Source organism: Dendropsophus ebraccatus, chromosome 1 (assembly GCF_027789765.1).
Source record: "Dendropsophus ebraccatus isolate aDenEbr1 chromosome 1, aDenEbr1.pat, whole genome shotgun sequence".
Classification (NCBI taxonomy): domain Eukaryota; kingdom Metazoa; phylum Chordata; class Amphibia; order Anura; family Hylidae; genus Dendropsophus; species Dendropsophus ebraccatus.
In genome coordinates this window covers 2,568,266-2,585,692 of record NC_091454.1, presented here as the reverse complement: position 1 = coordinate 2,585,692, position 17,427 = coordinate 2,568,266, and the positions used below count along the sequence as shown (strand labels likewise).

The following is a 17,427-nucleotide window of genomic DNA, read 5'->3' as shown; positions in this document are numbered from 1 at the left end:
AGGGCAGAGAGTGTGGGGGGTAAGAGAGGGCAGAGAGTGTGCGGTGTAAGAGAGGGCAGAGAGTGTGGGGGGTAAGAGAGGGCAGAGAGTGTGGGGGGTAAGAGAGGGCAGAGAGTGTGGGGGGTAAGAGAGGGCAGAGAGTGTGGGGGGTAAGAGAGGGCAGAGAGTGTGCGGGATAAGAGAGGGCAGAGAGTGTGCGGGATAAGAGAGGGCAGAGAGTGTGCGGGATAAGAGAGGGCAGAGAGTGTGGGGGGTAAGAGAGGGCAGAGAGTGTGGGGGGGTAAGAGAGGGCAGAGAGTGTGCGGGATAAGAGAGGGCAGAGAGTGTGCGGGGTAAGAGAGGGCAGAGAGTGTGGGGGGTAAGAGAGGGCAGAGAGTGTGCGGGGTAAGAGAGGGCAGAGAGTGTGCGGGGTAAGAGAGGGCAGAGAGTGTGCGGGGTAAGAGAGGGCAGAGAGTGTGCGGGGTAAGAGAGGGCAGAGAGTGTGCGGGGTAAGAGAGGGCAGAGAGTGTGCGGGGTAAGAGAGTGCGGAGAGTGTGCGGGGTAAGAGAGGGCAGAGAGTGTGGGGGGTAAGAGAGGGCAGAGAGTGTGGGGGGTAAGAGAGGGCAGAGAGTGTGCGGTGTAAGAGAGGGCAGAGAGTGTGCGGGGTAAGAGAGGGCAGAGAGTGTGCGGGGTAAGAGAGGGCAGAGAGTGTGCGGGGTAAGAGAGGGCAGAGAGTGTGGGGGGTAAGAGAGGGCAGAGAGTGTGGGGGGTAAGAGAGGGCAGAGAGTGTGGGGGGTAAGAGAGGGCAGAGAGTGTGGGGGGTAAGAGAGGGCAGAGAGTGTGGGGGGTAAGAGAGGGCAGAGAGTGTGGGGGGTAAGAGAGGGCAGAGAGTGTGGGGGGTAAGAGAGGGCAGAGAGTGTGGGGGGTAAGAGAGGGCAGAGAGTGTGCGGGGTAAGAGAGGGCAGAGAGTGTGGGGGGTAAGAGAGGGCAGAGAGTGTGCGGGAAGCCAAGGTTTGAATGTCTGCGCTCTTGGGGTCGGGATGTCTCTGCTACAGTCACTGATCCCTGTTCTCACATCCTGCAGATATAAAGCAGTGACGGACGCCTGTTCCCTCCAACCCGACATCGACCTCCTGCCCTTCGGGGATCAAACCGAGATAGGAGAAAGGGTAATATCATCTGCTGAGGGGCTGTTACAGTGTATCAGTGCAGCATCTCCTCCTCCTGTGCTGAGGGGGTGTTACAGTGTATCAGTGCAGCATCTCCTCCTCCTGTGCTGAGGGGGTGTTACAGTGTATCAGTGCAGCATCTCCTCCTCCTGTGCTGAGGGGATGTTACAGTGTATCAGTGCAGCATCTCCTCCTCCTGTGCTGAGGGGGTGTTACAGTGTATCAGTGCAGCATCTCCTCCTGTGCTGAGGGGGTGTTACAGTGTATCAGTGCAGCATCTCCTCCTCCTGTGCTGAGGGGGTGTTACAGTGTATCAGTGCAGCATCTCCTCCTGTGCTGAGGGGATGTTACAGTGTATCAGTGCAGCATCTCCTCCTCCTGTGCTGAGGGGATGTTACAGTGTATCAGTGCAGCATCTCCTCCTCCTGTGCTGAGGGGATGTTACAGTGTATCAGTGCAGCATCTCCTCCTGTGCTGAGGGGGTGTTACAGTGTATCAGTGCAGCATCTCCTCCTCCTGTGCTGAGGGGGTGTTACAGTGTATCAGTGCAGCATCTCCTCCTGTGCTGAGGGGATGTTACAGTGTATCAGTGCAGCATCTCCTCCTCCTGTGCTGAGGGGATGTTACAGTGTATCAGTGCAGCATCTCCTCCTCCTGTGCTGAGGGGGTGTTACAGTGTATCAGTGCAGCATCTCCTCCTGTGCTGAGGGGATGTTACAGTGTATCAGTGCAGCATCTCCTCCTCCTGTGCTGAGGGGGTGTTACAGTGTATCAGTGCAGCATCTCCTCCTCCTGTGCTGAGGGGGTGTTAGAGTGTATCAGTGCAGCATCTCCTCCTCCTGTGCTGAGGGGGTGTTACAGTGTATCAGTGCAGCATCTCCTCCTCCTGTGCTGAGGGGGTGTTACAGTGTATCAGTGCAGCATCTCCTCCTCCTGTGCTGAGGGGGTGTTACAGTGTATCAGTGCAGCATCTCCTCCTCCTGTGCTGAGGGGGTGTTACAGTGTATCAGTGCAGCATCTCCTCGTGTGCTGAGGGGATGTTACAGTGTATCAGTGCAGCATCTCCTCCTGTGCTGAGGGGGTGTTACAGTGTATCAGTGCAGCATCTCCTCCTCCTGTGCTGAGGGGGTGTTACAGTGTATCAGTGCAGCATCTCCTCCTCCTGTGCTGAGGGGGTGTTACAGTGTATCAGTGCAGCATCTCCTCCTCCTGTGCTGAGGGGGTGTTACAGTGTATCAGTGCAGCATGTCCCCTTGTGCTGAGGGGATGTTACAGTGTATCAGTGCAGCATCTCCTCCTGTGCTGAGGGGGTGTTACAGTGTATCAGTGCAGCATCTCCTCCTCCTGTGCTGAGGGGGTGTTACAGTGTATTAGTGCAGCATCTCCTCCTGTGCTGAGGGGGTGTTACAGTGTATCAGTGCAGCATCTCCTCCTGTGCTGAGGGGGTGTTACAGTGTATCAGTGCAGCATCTCCTCCTCCTGTGCTGAGGGGATGTTACAGTGTATCAGTGCAGCATCTCCTCCTCCTGTGCTGAGGGGGTGTTACAGTGTATCAGTGCAGCATCTCCTCCTGTGCTGAGGGGGTGTTACAGTGTATCAGTGCAGCATCTCCTCCTCCTTGTGCTGAGGGGGTGTTACAGTGTATCAGTGCAGCATCTCCTCCTCCTGTGCTGAGGGGGTGTTACAGTGTATCAGTGCAGCATCTCCTCCTCCTGTTGCTGAGGGGGATGTTACAGTGTATCAGTGCAGCATCTCCTCCTGTGCTGAGGGGATGTTACAGTGTATCAGTGCAGCATCTCCTCCTCCTGTGCTGAGGGGGTGTTACAGTGTATCAGTGCAGCATCTCCTCCTCCTGTGCTGAGGGGATGTTACAGTGTATCAGTGCAGCATCTCCTCCTCCTGTGCTGAGGGGGTGTACAGTGTATCAGTGCAGCATCTCCTCCTGTGCTGAGGGGTGTTACAGTGTATCAGTGCAGCATCTCCTCCTGTGCTGAGGGGATGTTACAGTGTATCAGTGCAGCATCTCCTCCTCCTGTGCTGAGGGGTGTTACAGTGTATCAGTGCAGCATCTCCTCCTCCTGTGCTGAGGGGATGTTACAGTGTATCAGTGCAGCATCTCCTCCTCCTGTGCTGAGGGGGTGTTACAGTGTATCAGTGCAGCATCTCCTCCTCCTGTGCTGAGGGGGTGTTACAGTGTATCAGTGCAGCATCTCCTCCTCCTGTGCTGAGGGGGTGTTACAGTGTATCAGTGCAGCATCTCCTCCTCCTGTGCTGAGGGGGTGTTACAGTGTATCAGTGCAGCATCTCCTCCAGTGCTGAGGGGGATGTTACAGTGTATCAGTGCAGCATCTCCTCCTCCTGTGCTGAGGGGGTGTTACAGTGTATCAGTGCAGCATCTCCTCCTCCTGTGCTGAGGGGGTGTTACAGTGTATCAGTGCAGCATCTCCTCCTCCTGTGCTGAGGGGGTGTTACAGTGTATCAGTGCAGCATCTCCTCCTCCTGTGCTGAGGGGGTGTTACAGTGAATCAGTGCAGCATCTCCTCCTCCTGTGCTGAGGGGTGTTACAGTGTATCAGTGCAGCATCTCCTCCCCCTGTGCTGAGGGGATGTTACAGTGTATCAGTGCAGCATCTCCTCCTCCTGGCTGAGGGGGTGTTACAGTGTATCAGTGCAGCATCTCCTCCTCCAGTGCTGAGGGGATGTTACAGTGTATCAGTGCAGCATCTCCTCCTCCTGTGCTGAGGGGGTGTTACAGTGTATCAGTGCAGCATCTCCTCCTGTGCTGAGGGGGTGTTACAGTGTATCAGTGCAGCATCTCCTCCTGTGCTGAGGGGGTGTTACAGTGTATCAGTGCAGCATCTCCTCCTCCTGTGCTGAGGGGGTGTTACAGTGTATCAGTGCAGCATCTCCTCCTCCTGTGCTGAGGGGGTGTTACAGTGTATCAGTGCAGCATCTCCTCCTCCTGTGCTGAGGGGTGTTACAGTGTATCAGTGCAGCATCTCCTCCTGTGCTGAGGGGGTGTTACAGTGTATCAGTGCAGCATCTCCTCCTGTGCTGAGGGGGTGTTACAGTGTATCAGTGCAGCATCTCCTCCTCCTGTGCTGAGGGGATGTTACAGTGTATCAGTGCAGCATCTCCTCCTCCTGTGCTGAGGGGGTGTTACAGTGTATCAGTGCAGCATCTCCTCCCTCTGTGCTGAGGGGATGTTACAGTGTATCAGTGCAGCATCTCCTCCTCCTGTGCTGAGGTGATGTTACAGTGTATCAGTGCAGCATCTCCTCCTCCTGTGCTGAGGGGGTGTTACAGTGTATCAGTGCAGCATCTCCTCCTCCTGTGCTGAGGGGGTGTTACAGTGTATCAGTGCAGCATCTCCTCCTCCTGTGCTGAGGGGGTGTTACAGTGTATCAGTGCAGCATCTCCTCCTCCTGTGCTGAGGGGGTGTTACAGTGTATCAGTGCAGCATCTCCTCCTGTGCTGAGGGGGTGTTACAGTGTATCAGTGCAGCATCTCCTCCTGTGCTGAGGGGGTGTTACAGTGTATCAGTGCAGCATCTCCTCCTGTGCCAGCGGTGATTGGTAATGGGGGGTCACACCCTGTAAGGGATAATGTTGCGGCAGCCGGTGACCCTGGGGCGATGACCTCTCTGCTTTCTTTCTCTAGGGGATCAATCTGAGTGGTGGGCAGCGGCAGAGGATCTGTGTGGCGCGGGCGCTCTACCAGAACACCAGCATCGTATTCCTGGTAAGAGCCGTCCGAACCCTACGCTCTGCCCCTAACCCTGCGCTCCGCCCCTAACCCTGCGCTCCGCCCCTAACTCTGTCCTCCTCTAACTCTGTGCTCCTCCCCTAACCCTGCTCTCCGCCCCTAACTCTGCACTCCGCCCCTAACCCTGCGCTCTGCCCCTAACCCTGCGCTCCGCCCCTAACTCTGTCCTCCTCTAACTCTGTGCTCCTCCCCTAACCCTGCTCTCCTCCCCTAACCCTGCTCTCCGCCCCTAACCCTGCGCTCCGCCCCTAACTTTGTGCTTCGCCCCTAACCTGACCCTTTGCTCCTCCCCTAACCCTGCTCTCCGCCTCTAACCCCGCACTCCGCCCCTAGCCCCACCCTATCCTATATCCCAGTGTCTTCCATCACTCTAGGACAGTGGTACATGATGGGAGTTGTAGATTTGCTCTAACCTTCACCTCAATTAATTCTTATCCTTTAACCTTTAACCCTTGCCCCTCCAAGGACTAAGAGCTTTAACCCTAATCTCTAATATTTACCTCTGACCTCTAACCTTTTAACCTCACACTTTAGCCTCTAACCTCACCCTGACCCTGGCCCAGCTGTAAGGTCCTGTTCACATTCCCACATCACATGTGTGAACAGGCAGTGACCAATGACCTCTGACCCTTGCCCCTAGGATGACCCCTTCTCAGCTCTGGACATCCATCTGAGCGATCACCTGATGCAGGAAGGGATCCTGAAGTTCCTGCAGGAGGATAAGAGGACGGTGGTGCTGGTGACGCACAAGCTGCAGTACCTGACGCACGCCGACTGGGTGAGAGCCGCTATCATCACTCCCATCATCCACATCATCACTCTGATCAGTACAGCAGAACTGACCTGCCTCACTTCCAATCACAGGGAATGTATTATCACTCCCATCATCCACATCATCACTGTGATCAGTACAGCAGAACTGACCTGCCTCACTGCCAATCACAGGGAATGTATTATCACTCCCATCATCCACATCATCACTGTGATCAGTACAGCAGAACTGACCTGCCTCACTGCCAATCACAGGGAATGTATTATCACTCCCATCATCCACATCATCACTGTGATCAGTACAGCAGAACTGACCTGCCTCACTGCCAATCACAGGGAATGTATTATCACTCCCATCATCCACAGAATCACTCTGATCAGTACAGCAGAACTGACCTCCTCACTGCCAATCACAGGGAATGTATTATCACTCCCATCATCCACATCATCACTCTGATCAGTACAGCAGAACTGACCTGCCTCACTTCCAATCACAGGGAATGTATTATTACTCCCATCATCCACATCATCACTCTGATCAGTAGAGCAGAACTGACCTGCCTCACTGCCAATCACAGGGAATGTATTATCACTCCCATCATCCACATCATCACTCGGATCAGTACAGCAGAACTGACCTGCCTCACTGCCAATCACAGGGAATGTATTATCACTCCCATCATCCACATCATCACTCTGATCAGTAGAGCAGAACTGACCTGCCTCACTGCCAATCACAGGGAATGTATTATCACTCCCATCATCCACATCATCACTGTGATCAGTACAGCAGAACTGACCTGCCTCACTGCCAATCACAGGGAATGTATTATCACTCCCATCATCCACATCATCACTGTAATCAGTACAGCAGAACTGACCTGCCTCACTGCCAATCACAGGGAATGTATTATCACTCCCATCATCCACATCATCACTCTGATCAGTAGAGCAGAACTGACCTGCCTCACTTCCAATCACAGGGAATGTATTATCGCTCCCATCATCCACATCATCACTCTGATCAGTAGAGCAGAACTGACCTGCCTCACTTCCAATCACAGGGAATGTATTATCACTCCCATCATCCACATCATCACTCGGATCAGTACAGCAGAACTGACCTGCCTCACTGCCAATCACAGGGAATGTATTATCACTCCCATCATCCACATCATCACTCTGATCAGTACAGCAGAACTGACCTGCCTCACTGCCAATCACAGGGAATGTATTATCACTCCCATCATCCACATCATCACTGTGATCAGTACAGCAGAACTGACCTGCCTCACTGCCAATCACAGGGAATGTATTATCACTCCCATCATCCACATCATCACTCTGATCAGTAGAGCAGAACTGACCTGCCTCACTTCCAATCACAGGGAATGTATTATCGCTCCTATCATCCACATCATCACTCTGATCAGTAGAGCAGAACTGACCTGCCTCACTTCCAATCACAGGGAATGTATTATCACTCCCATCATCCACATCATCACTCGGATCAGTACAGCAGAACTGACCTGCCTCATTGCCAATCACAGGAAATGTATTATCACTCCCATCATCCACATCATCACTCTGATCAGTAGAGCAGAACTGACCTGCCTCACTGCCAATCACAGGGAATGTATTATCACTCCCATCATCCACATCATCACTGTGATCAGTACAGCAGAACTGACCTCGTCACTGCCAATCACAGGGAATGTATTATCACTCCCATCATCCACATCATCACTCTGATCAGTAGAGCAGAACTGACCTCCTCACTGCCAATCACAGGGAATGTATTATCACTCCCATCATCCACATCATCACTCGGATCAGTACAGCAGAACTGACCTGCCTCACTGCCAATCACAGGGAATGTATTATCACTCCCATCATCCACATCATCACTCGGATCAGTACAGCAGAACTGACCTCCTCACTGCCAATCACAGGGAATGTATTATCACTCCCATCATCCACATCATCACTCTGATCAGTACAGCAGAACTGACCTGCCTCACTGCCAATCACAGGGAATGTATTATCACTCCCATCATCCACATAATCACTCTGATCAGTACAGCAGAACTGACCTGCCTCACTGCCAATCACAGGGAATGTATTATCACTCCCATCATCCACATCATCACTCTGATCAGTACAGCAGAACTGACCTGCCTCACTGCCAATCACAGGGAATGTATTATCACTCCCATCATCCACATCATCACTGTGATCAGTACAGCAGAACTGACCTGCCTCACTGCCAATCACAGGGAATGTATTATCACTCCCATCATCCACATCATCACTGTAATCAGTACTGCAGAACTGACCTCCTCACTGCCAATCACAGGGAATGTATTATCACTCCCATCATCCACATCATCACTCTGATCAGTAGAGCAGAACTGACCTGCCTCACTTCCAATCACAGGGAATGTATTATCACTCCCATCATCCACATGATCACTCTGATCAGTACAGCAGAACTGACCTGCCTCACTTCCAATCACAGGGAATGTATTATCACTCCCATCATCCACATCATCACTTAATCAGTACAGCAGAACTGACCTGCCTCACTGCCAATCACAGGGAATGTATTATCACTCCCATCATCCACATCATCACTCTGATCAGTAGAGCAGAACTGACCTGCCTCACTTCCAATCACAGGGAATGTATTATCGCTCCCATCATCCACATCATCACTCTGATCAGTACAGCAGAACTGACCTCGTCACTGCCAATCACAGGGAATGTATTATCACTCCCATCATCCACATCATCACTCTGATCAGTACAGCAGAACTGACCTCCTCACTGCCAATCACAGGGAATGTATTATCGCTCCCATCATCCACATCATCACTCTGATCAGTAGAGCAGAACTGACCTCCTCACTGCCAATCACAGGGAATGTATTATCACTCCCATCATCCACATCATCACTCGGATCAGTACAGCAGAACTGACCTGCCTCACTGCCAATCACAGGGAATGGTATATATCACTCCCATCAGCCACATCATCACTCGGATCAGTACAGCAGAACTGACCTCCTCACTGCCAATCACAGGGAATGTATTATCACTCCCATCATCCACATCATCACTCTGATCAGTACAGCAGAACTGACCTGCCTCACTGCCAATCACAGGGAATGTATTATCACTCCCATCATCCACATAATCACTCTGATCAGTACAGCAGAACTGACCTGCCTCACTGCCAATCACAGGGAATGTATTATCACTCCCATCATCCACATCATCACTGTGATCAGTACAGCAGAACTGACCTGCCTCACTGCCAATCACAGGGAATGTATTATCACTCCCATCATCCACATCATCACTCTGATCAGTACAGCAGAACTGACCTCCTCACTGCCAATCACAGGGAATGTATTATCGCTCCCATCATCCACATCATCACTCTGATCAGTAGAGCAGAACTGACCTCCTCACTGCCAATCACAGGGAATGTATTATCACTCCCATCATCCACATCATCACTCTGATCAGTACAGCAGAACTGACCTGCCTCACTGCCAATCACAGGGAATGTATTATCACTCCCATCATCCACATAATCACTCTGATCAGTACAGCAGAACTGACCTGCCTCACTGCCAATCACAGGGAATGTATTATCACTCCCATCATCCACATCATCACTGTGATCAGTACAGCAGAACTGACCTGCCTCACTGCCAATCACAGGGAATGTATTATCACTCCCATCATCCACATCATCACTCTGATCAGTACAGCAGAACTGACCTGCCTCACTGCCAATCACAGGGAATGTATTATCACTCCCATCATCCACATCATCACTCTGATCAGTACAGCAGAACTGACCTGCCTCACTTCCAATCACAGGGAATGTATTATCACTCCCATCATCCACATCATCACTCTGATCAGTACAGCAGAACTGACCTGCCTCACTTCTAATAGACAAGCAGAAATTAAGCACAATGAAAGCATAAAGGCTAAGTGAATATTACACCCCATAATCCTCTCTATTACACCCCATAATCCTCTCTATATTACACCCCATAATCCTCTCTATATTACACCCCATAATCCTCTCTATTACACCCCATAATCCTCTCTATATTACACCCCATAATCCTCTCTATTACACCCCATAATCCTCTCTATATTACACCCCATAATCCTCTCTATTACACCCCATAATCCTCTCTATATTACACCCCATAATCCTCTCTATTACACCCCATAATCCTCTCTATATTACACCCCATAATCCTCTCTATATTACACCCCATAATCCTCTCTATATTACACCCCATAATCCTCTCTATATTACACCCCATAATCCTCTCTATATTACACCCCATAATCCTCTCTATATTACACCCCATAATCCTCTCTATATTACACCCCATAATCCTCTCTATATTACACCCCATAATCCTCTGTATATTACACCCCATAATCCTCTGTATATTACACCCCATAATCCTCTATATTACACCCTATAATCCTCTCTATATTACACCCCATAATCCTCTCTATATTACACCCCATAATCCTCTCTATATTACACCCCATAATCCTCTGTATATTACACCCCATAATCCTCTGTATATTACACCCCATAATCCTCTATATTACACCCCATAATCCTCTCTATATTACACCCCATAATCCTCTCTATTACACCCCATAATCCTCTCTATTACACCCCATAATCCCTATCTATTACACCCCATAATCCCTCTATATTACACCCCATAATCCCTCTATATTACACCCCATAATCCTCTTTTACACCCCATAATCCTCTTTTACACCCCATAATCCTCTTTTACACCCCATAATCCTCTTTTACACCCCATAATCCTCTTTTACACCCCATAATCCTCTTTATTACACCCCTTAATCCCTCTATTACACCCCATAATCCTCTTTATTACACCCCTTAATCCCTCTATTACACCCCATAATCAGTACTGCAGAACTGACCTGCCTCACTGCCAATCACAGGGAATGTATTATCGCTCCCATCATCCACATCATCACTCTGATCAGTACAGCAGAACTGACCTGCCTCACTTCCAATCACAGGGAATGTATTATCACTCCCATCATCCACATCATCACTCGGATCAGTACAGCAGAACTGACCTGCCTCACTGCCAATCACAGGGAATGTATTATCACTCCCATCATCCACATCATCACTCTGATCAGTACAGCAGAACTGACCTCCTCACTGCCAATCACAGGGAATGTATTATCACTCCCATCATCCACATCATCACTCGGATCAGTACAGCAGAACTGACCTCCTCACTGCCAATCACAGGGAATGTATTATCGCTCCCATCATCCACATCATCACTCTGATCAGTACAGCAGAACTGACCTGCCTCACTGCCAATCACAGGGAATGTATTATCACTCCCATCATCCACATCATCACTCTGATCAGTACAGCAGAACTGACCTGCCTCACTGCCAATCACAGGGAATGTATTATCACTCCCATCATCCACATCATCACTCTGATCAGTACAGCAGAACTGACCTGCCTCACTGCCAATCACAGGGAATGTATTATCACTCCCATCATCCACATCATCACTCTGATCAGTACAGCAGAACTGACCTGCCTCACTTCTAATAGACAAGCAGAAATTAAGCACAATGAAAGCATAAAGTCTAAGTGAATATTACACCCCATAATCCTCTGTATATTACACCCCATAATCCTCTGTATATTACACCCCATAATCCTCTGTATATTACACCCCATAATCCTCTCTATATTACACCCCATAATCCTGCTCTATATACACCCCCATAATCCTCTCTATATACACCCCATAATCCTGTCTATATTACACCCCCATAATCCTCTCTATATTACACCCCATAATCCTCTCTATATTACACCCCATAATCCTCTCTATTACACCCCATAATCCTCTATATTACACCCCATAATCCTCTATATTACACCCCATAATCCTCTCTATATTACACCCCATAATCCTCTCTATTACACCCCATAATCCTCTCTATATTACACCCCATAATCCTCTCTATTACACCCCATAATCCTCTCTATATTACACCCCATAATCCTCTCTATTACACCCCATAATCCTCTCTATATTACACCCCATAATCCTCTCTATATTACACCCCATAATCCTCTCTATATTACACCCCATAATCCTCTCTATATTACACCCCATAATCCTCTCTATATTACACCCCATAATCCTCTGTATATTACACCCCATAATCCTCTCTATTACACCCCATAATCCTCTCTATATTACACCCCATAATCCTCTCTATATTACACCCCATAATCCTCTCTATATTACACCCCATAATCCTCTATATTACACCCCATAATCCTCTCTATTACACCCCATAATCCTCTCTATATTACACCCCATAATCCTCTCTATATTACACCCCATAATCCTCTCTATTACACCCCATAATCCTCTGTATATTACACCCCATAATCCTCTCTATATTACACCCCATAATCCTCTCTATATTACACCCCATAATCCTCTCTATTACACCCCATAATCCTCTGTATATTACACCCCATAATCCTCTCTATATTACACCCCATAATCCTCTCTATTACACCCCATAATCCCTCTATATTACACCCCATAATCCTCTTTTACACCCCATAATCCTCTTTTACACCCCATAATCCTCTTTTACACCCCATAATCCTCTTTATTACACCCCTTAATCCCTCTATTACACCCCATAATCACTCTATATTGCACCCCATAATCCCTCTAAATTACACCCCATAATCACTCTATATTACACCCCATAATCCCTATCTATTACACCCCATAATCCGCTATATTACACAACATAATCCTCTCTATTACACCCCATAATGCTCTCTATTATACCCCATAATCCCTCTCTATTACACCCCATAATCCTCTATATTACACCCCATAATCCTCTATATTACACCCCATAATTCCTCTGTTACACCCCATAATCCTCTTTTACACCCCATAATCCTCTCTATATTACACCCCATAATCCTCTTTTACACCCCATAATCCTCTCTATATTACACCCCATAATCCTCTCTATATTACACCCCATAATCCTCTCTATTACACCCCATAATCCTCTGTATATTACACCCCATAATCCTTCTATATTACACCCCATAATCCCTCTATTACACCCCATAATCCTCTCTATTACACCCCATAATCCTCTCTATTACACCCCATAATCCTCTCTATTACACCCCATAATCCTCTCTATTACACCCCATAATCCTCTCTATTACACCCCATAATCCTCTCTATTAAACCCCATAATCCTCTCTATATTACACCCCATAATCCCTCTATATTACACCCCATAATCCCTCTATATTACACCCCATAATCCTCTCTATATTACACCCCATAATCCTCTCTATATTACACCCCATAATCCTCTCTATATTACACCCCATAATCCTCTCTATATTACACCCCATAATCCTCTGTATATTACACCCCATAATCCTCTATATTACACCCCATAATCCTCTCTATATTACACCCCATAATCCTCTGTATATTACACCCCATAATCCTCTGTATATTACACCCCATAATCCTCTATATTACACCCTATAATCCTCTCTATATTACACCCCATAATCCCTCTATATTACACCCCATAATCCCTCTATATTACACCCCATAATCCTCTCTATATTACACCCCATAATCCTCCCTATTATTCCCCATAATCCTCTCTATTACACCCCATTATCCCTCTTACACCCCGTAATCCCTCTTACACCCCATAATACTCTCTAATACACCCCATAATCCTCTCTAATACACCCCATAATCCTCTCTAATACACCCCATAATCCTCCTTATTTCACCCCATAATCCTCTATATTACACCCCATAATTCCTCTATATTACACCCCATAATCCTCTATATTACACCCCACTATCCCCCATGTTACACCCCACTATCCCCCATGTTACACCCCACTATCCCCCATGTTACACCCCTCTATCCTCCATGTTACACCCCGCTATCCCCCATGTTAAACCCCACTATCCCCCATGTTACACCCCCACTATCCCCCCATGTTACACCCCACTATCCCCCATGTTACACCCCTCTATCCCCCATGTTACACCCCTCTATCCTCCATGTTACACCCCACTATCCCCCATGTTACACCCCACTGTCCTCCATGTTACACCCCACTGTCCCCCATGTTACACCCCTCTATCCCCCATGTTACACCCCACTATCCCTCATGTTACACCCCACTATCCCCCATGTTACACCCCTCTATCCTTCATGTTACACCCCTCTATCCTCCATGTTACACCCCACTATCCCCCATGTTACACCCCACTATCCCCCATGTTACACCCCACTATCCCCCATGTTACACCCCACTATCCCCCATGTTACACCCCACTATCCCCCATGTTACACCCCACTATCCCCCATGTTACACCCCACTATCCTCCATGTTACACCCCTCTATCCCCCATGTTACACCCCATTATCCCCCATGTTACACCCCACTATCCCCCATGTTACACCCCACTATCCCCCATGTTACACCCCTCTATCCCCCATGTTACACCCCTCTATCCCCCATGTTACACCCCTCTATCCTCCATGTTACACCCCACTATCCCTCATGTTACACCCCACTATCCCTCATGTTACACCCCACTATCCCCCATGTTACACCCCACTATCCCCCATGTTACACCCCACTATCCCCCATGTTACACCCCTCTATCCCCCATGTTACACCCCTCTATCCCCCATGTTACACCCCACTATCCCCCATGTTACACCCCTCTATCCCCCATGTTACACCCCACTATTCCCCATGTTACACCCCACTATCCCCCATGTTACACCCCTCTATCCCCCATGTTACACCCCACTATTCCCCATGTTACACCCCACTGTCCCCCATGTTACACCCCACTGTCCCCCATGTTACACCCCGCTGTCCCCCATGTTACACCCCTCTATCCCCCATGTTACACCCCGCTATCCCCCATGTTACACCCCGCTATCCTCCATGTTACACCCCTCTATCCCCCATGTTGCACCCCTCTATCCTCCATGTTGCACCCCACTATCCCCCATGTTACACCCCACTATCCCCCATGTTACACCCCACTATCCCCCATGTTACACCCCACTATCCCCCATGTTACACCCCACTATCCCCCATGTTACACCCCTCTATCCCCCATGTTACACCCCTCTATCCTTCATGTTACACCCCTCTATCCTCCATGTTACACCCCACTATCCCCCATGTTACACCCCACTATCCCCCATGTTACACCCCACTATTCCCCATGTTACACCCTACTATCCCCCATGTTACACCCCACTATTCCCCATGTTACACCCCACTATCCCCCATGTTACACCCCTCTATCCTCCATGTTACACCCCTCTATCCTCCATGTTACACCCCACTATCCCCCATGTTACACCCCACTATTCCCCATGTTACACCCTACTATCCCCCATGTTACACCCCACTATTCCCCATGTTACACCCCACTATCCCCCATGTTACACCCCACTATCCCCCATGTTACACCCCACTATCCTCCATGTTGCAGATCATCGCCATGAAGGACGGCTGTGTGCTGCGGGAGGGGACGCTGAAGGATATCCAGAATAATGACAACGAGCTGTACGAGCACTGGAAGACCCTGATGAACCGCCAGGACCAGGAGCTGGAGAAGGTACCGGAGGGGGGGGAGGGGTCATGTGACCTGCCCCCCTATAATCATCATATCCATCGGGGGCTTCATAAATCTCACAGCACATGATGAGGTGGGAGCCGTATAAAGAAAGAGAGAGACGGCGAGAGAGAGAGCGAGAAAGAGAGAGGGGGGAGAGAGAGATGGCTAGAAAGATAGAGAGGGGGGAGAGAGAGCGAGAAAGAGAGAGGGGGGAGAGAGAGAGAGACGACGAGAGAGAGAGCGAGAAAGAGAGAGGGGGAGAGAGAGCGAGAGAGAGCGAGAGAGAGGGGGAGAAAGAGAGCGAGGGGGCGAGAGAAAGAGAGATAGAGGGATAGGAGGGAGAGTGAGAGAGAGACGGCGAGAGAGAGAGCGGGAGAGAGAGAGGGCGAGAGAGAGAGCGAGAAAGAGAGAGGGGGAGAGAGAGACGGCTAGAAAGATAGAGGGGGGGAGAGAGAGCGAGAGAGAGAGCGAGAAAGAGAGAGAGGGGGAGAGAGAGCGAGAGAGAGAGGGGGAGAGAGAGAGAGGGGGAGAGAGAGCGAGAGAGAGACGGCGAGAGAGAGCGAGAGAGAGAGGGGGAGAAAGAGAGCGAGGCGGCGAGAGAAAGAGAGAGATAGAGGGATAGGAGGGAGAGTGAGAGAGAGACGGCGAGAGAGAGAGCGAGAAAGAGAGAGGGGGAGAGAGAGCGAGAAAGAGAGAGGGGGAGAGAGAGCGAGAGAGAGAGGGGGAGAAAGAGAGAGGGGGAGAGAGAGCGAGAGAGAGACGGCGAGAGAGAGCGAGAGAGAGACGGCGAGAGAGAGCGAGAGAGAGAGGGGGAGAAAGAGAGAGAGACGGCGAGAGAGAGAGCGAGAAAGAGAGAGGGGGAGAGAGAGACGGCTAGAAAGATAGAGAGGGGGGGAGAGAGCGAGAGAGAGAGCGAGAAAGAGAGAGGGGGAGAGAGAGCGAGAGAGAGAGGGGGAGAAAGAGAGAGGGGGAGAGAGAGAGAGGGGGCGAGAGAGAAAGAGAGAGAGAGAGGGGAAAGAGAGGGAGAGGGGGGGGAGAGAGAGAGAAGAGGGGGAAGAGAGAGAGAGAAAGACAGCGGGAGAGGGCGCAGACGTTTATTACCTGACTGTGACATATTTACTGCCGGCTGTGGAGAGCGTCTACATCATGTCTCATCCTCCAGAGCTGCACTCACTATTCTGCTGTTACATCATGTCTCATCCTCCAGAGCTGCACTCACTATTCTGCTGTTACATCACGTCTCATCCTCCAGAGCTGCACTCACTATTCTGCTGTTAAATCATGTCTCATCCTCCAGAGCTGCACTCACTATTCTGCTCTTACATCATGTCTCATCCTCCAGAGCAGCACTTACTATTCTGCTGTTACATCATGTCTCATCCTCCAGAGCTGCACTCACTATTCTGCTGTTACATTCTGTCTCATCCTCCAGAGCTGCACTCACTATTCTGCTGTTATATCCTGTCTCATTCTCCAGAGCTGCACTCACTATTCTGCTGTTACATTCTGTCTCATCCTCCAGAGCTGCACTCACTATTCTGCTGTTCCATCATGTCTCATCCTCCAGAGCTGGACTCACTATTCTGCTGTTGCATCATGTCTCATCCTCCAGAGCTGCACTCACTATTCTGCTGTTACATCCTGTTTCATTCTCCAGAGCTGCACTCACTATACTGCTGTTACATCATGTCTCATCCTCCAGAGCTGCACTCACTATTCTGCTGTTGCATCATGTCTCATCCTCCAGAGCTGCACTCACTATTCTGCTGTTACATCATGTCTCATCCTCCAGAGCTGCACTCACTATTCTGCTGTTGCATCATGTCTCATCCTCCAGAGCTGCACTCACTATTCTGCTGTTACATCCTGTTTCATTCTCCAGAGCTGCACTCGCTATTCTGCTGTTACATCATGTCTCATCCCCCAGAGCTGCACTCACTATTCT

The 17,427-nt window shown here is 49.6% G+C and overlaps 1 protein-coding gene across 6 annotated transcripts in view; it reads left to right on the top strand.

Annotated features, from left to right (window-relative positions):
* ABCC9 (ATP binding cassette subfamily C member 9) overlaps positions 1-17,427 on the top strand; it is a 127,507-nt gene that overhangs the window by 75,431 nt on the left and 34,649 nt on the right. For all 6 annotated transcript variants that reach the window (XM_069963754.1, XM_069963746.1, XM_069963781.1 and 3 more), the window contains 4 exons: positions 1,064-1,148; positions 4,808-4,888; positions 5,553-5,690; positions 15,357-15,482. In XM_069963754.1, the coding sequence (XP_069819855.1) occupies positions 1,064-1,148; positions 4,808-4,888; positions 5,553-5,690; positions 15,357-15,482 (430 nt within the window). The remainder of the gene's footprint in view (positions 1-1,063; positions 1,149-4,807; positions 4,889-5,552; positions 5,691-15,356; positions 15,483-17,427) is intronic.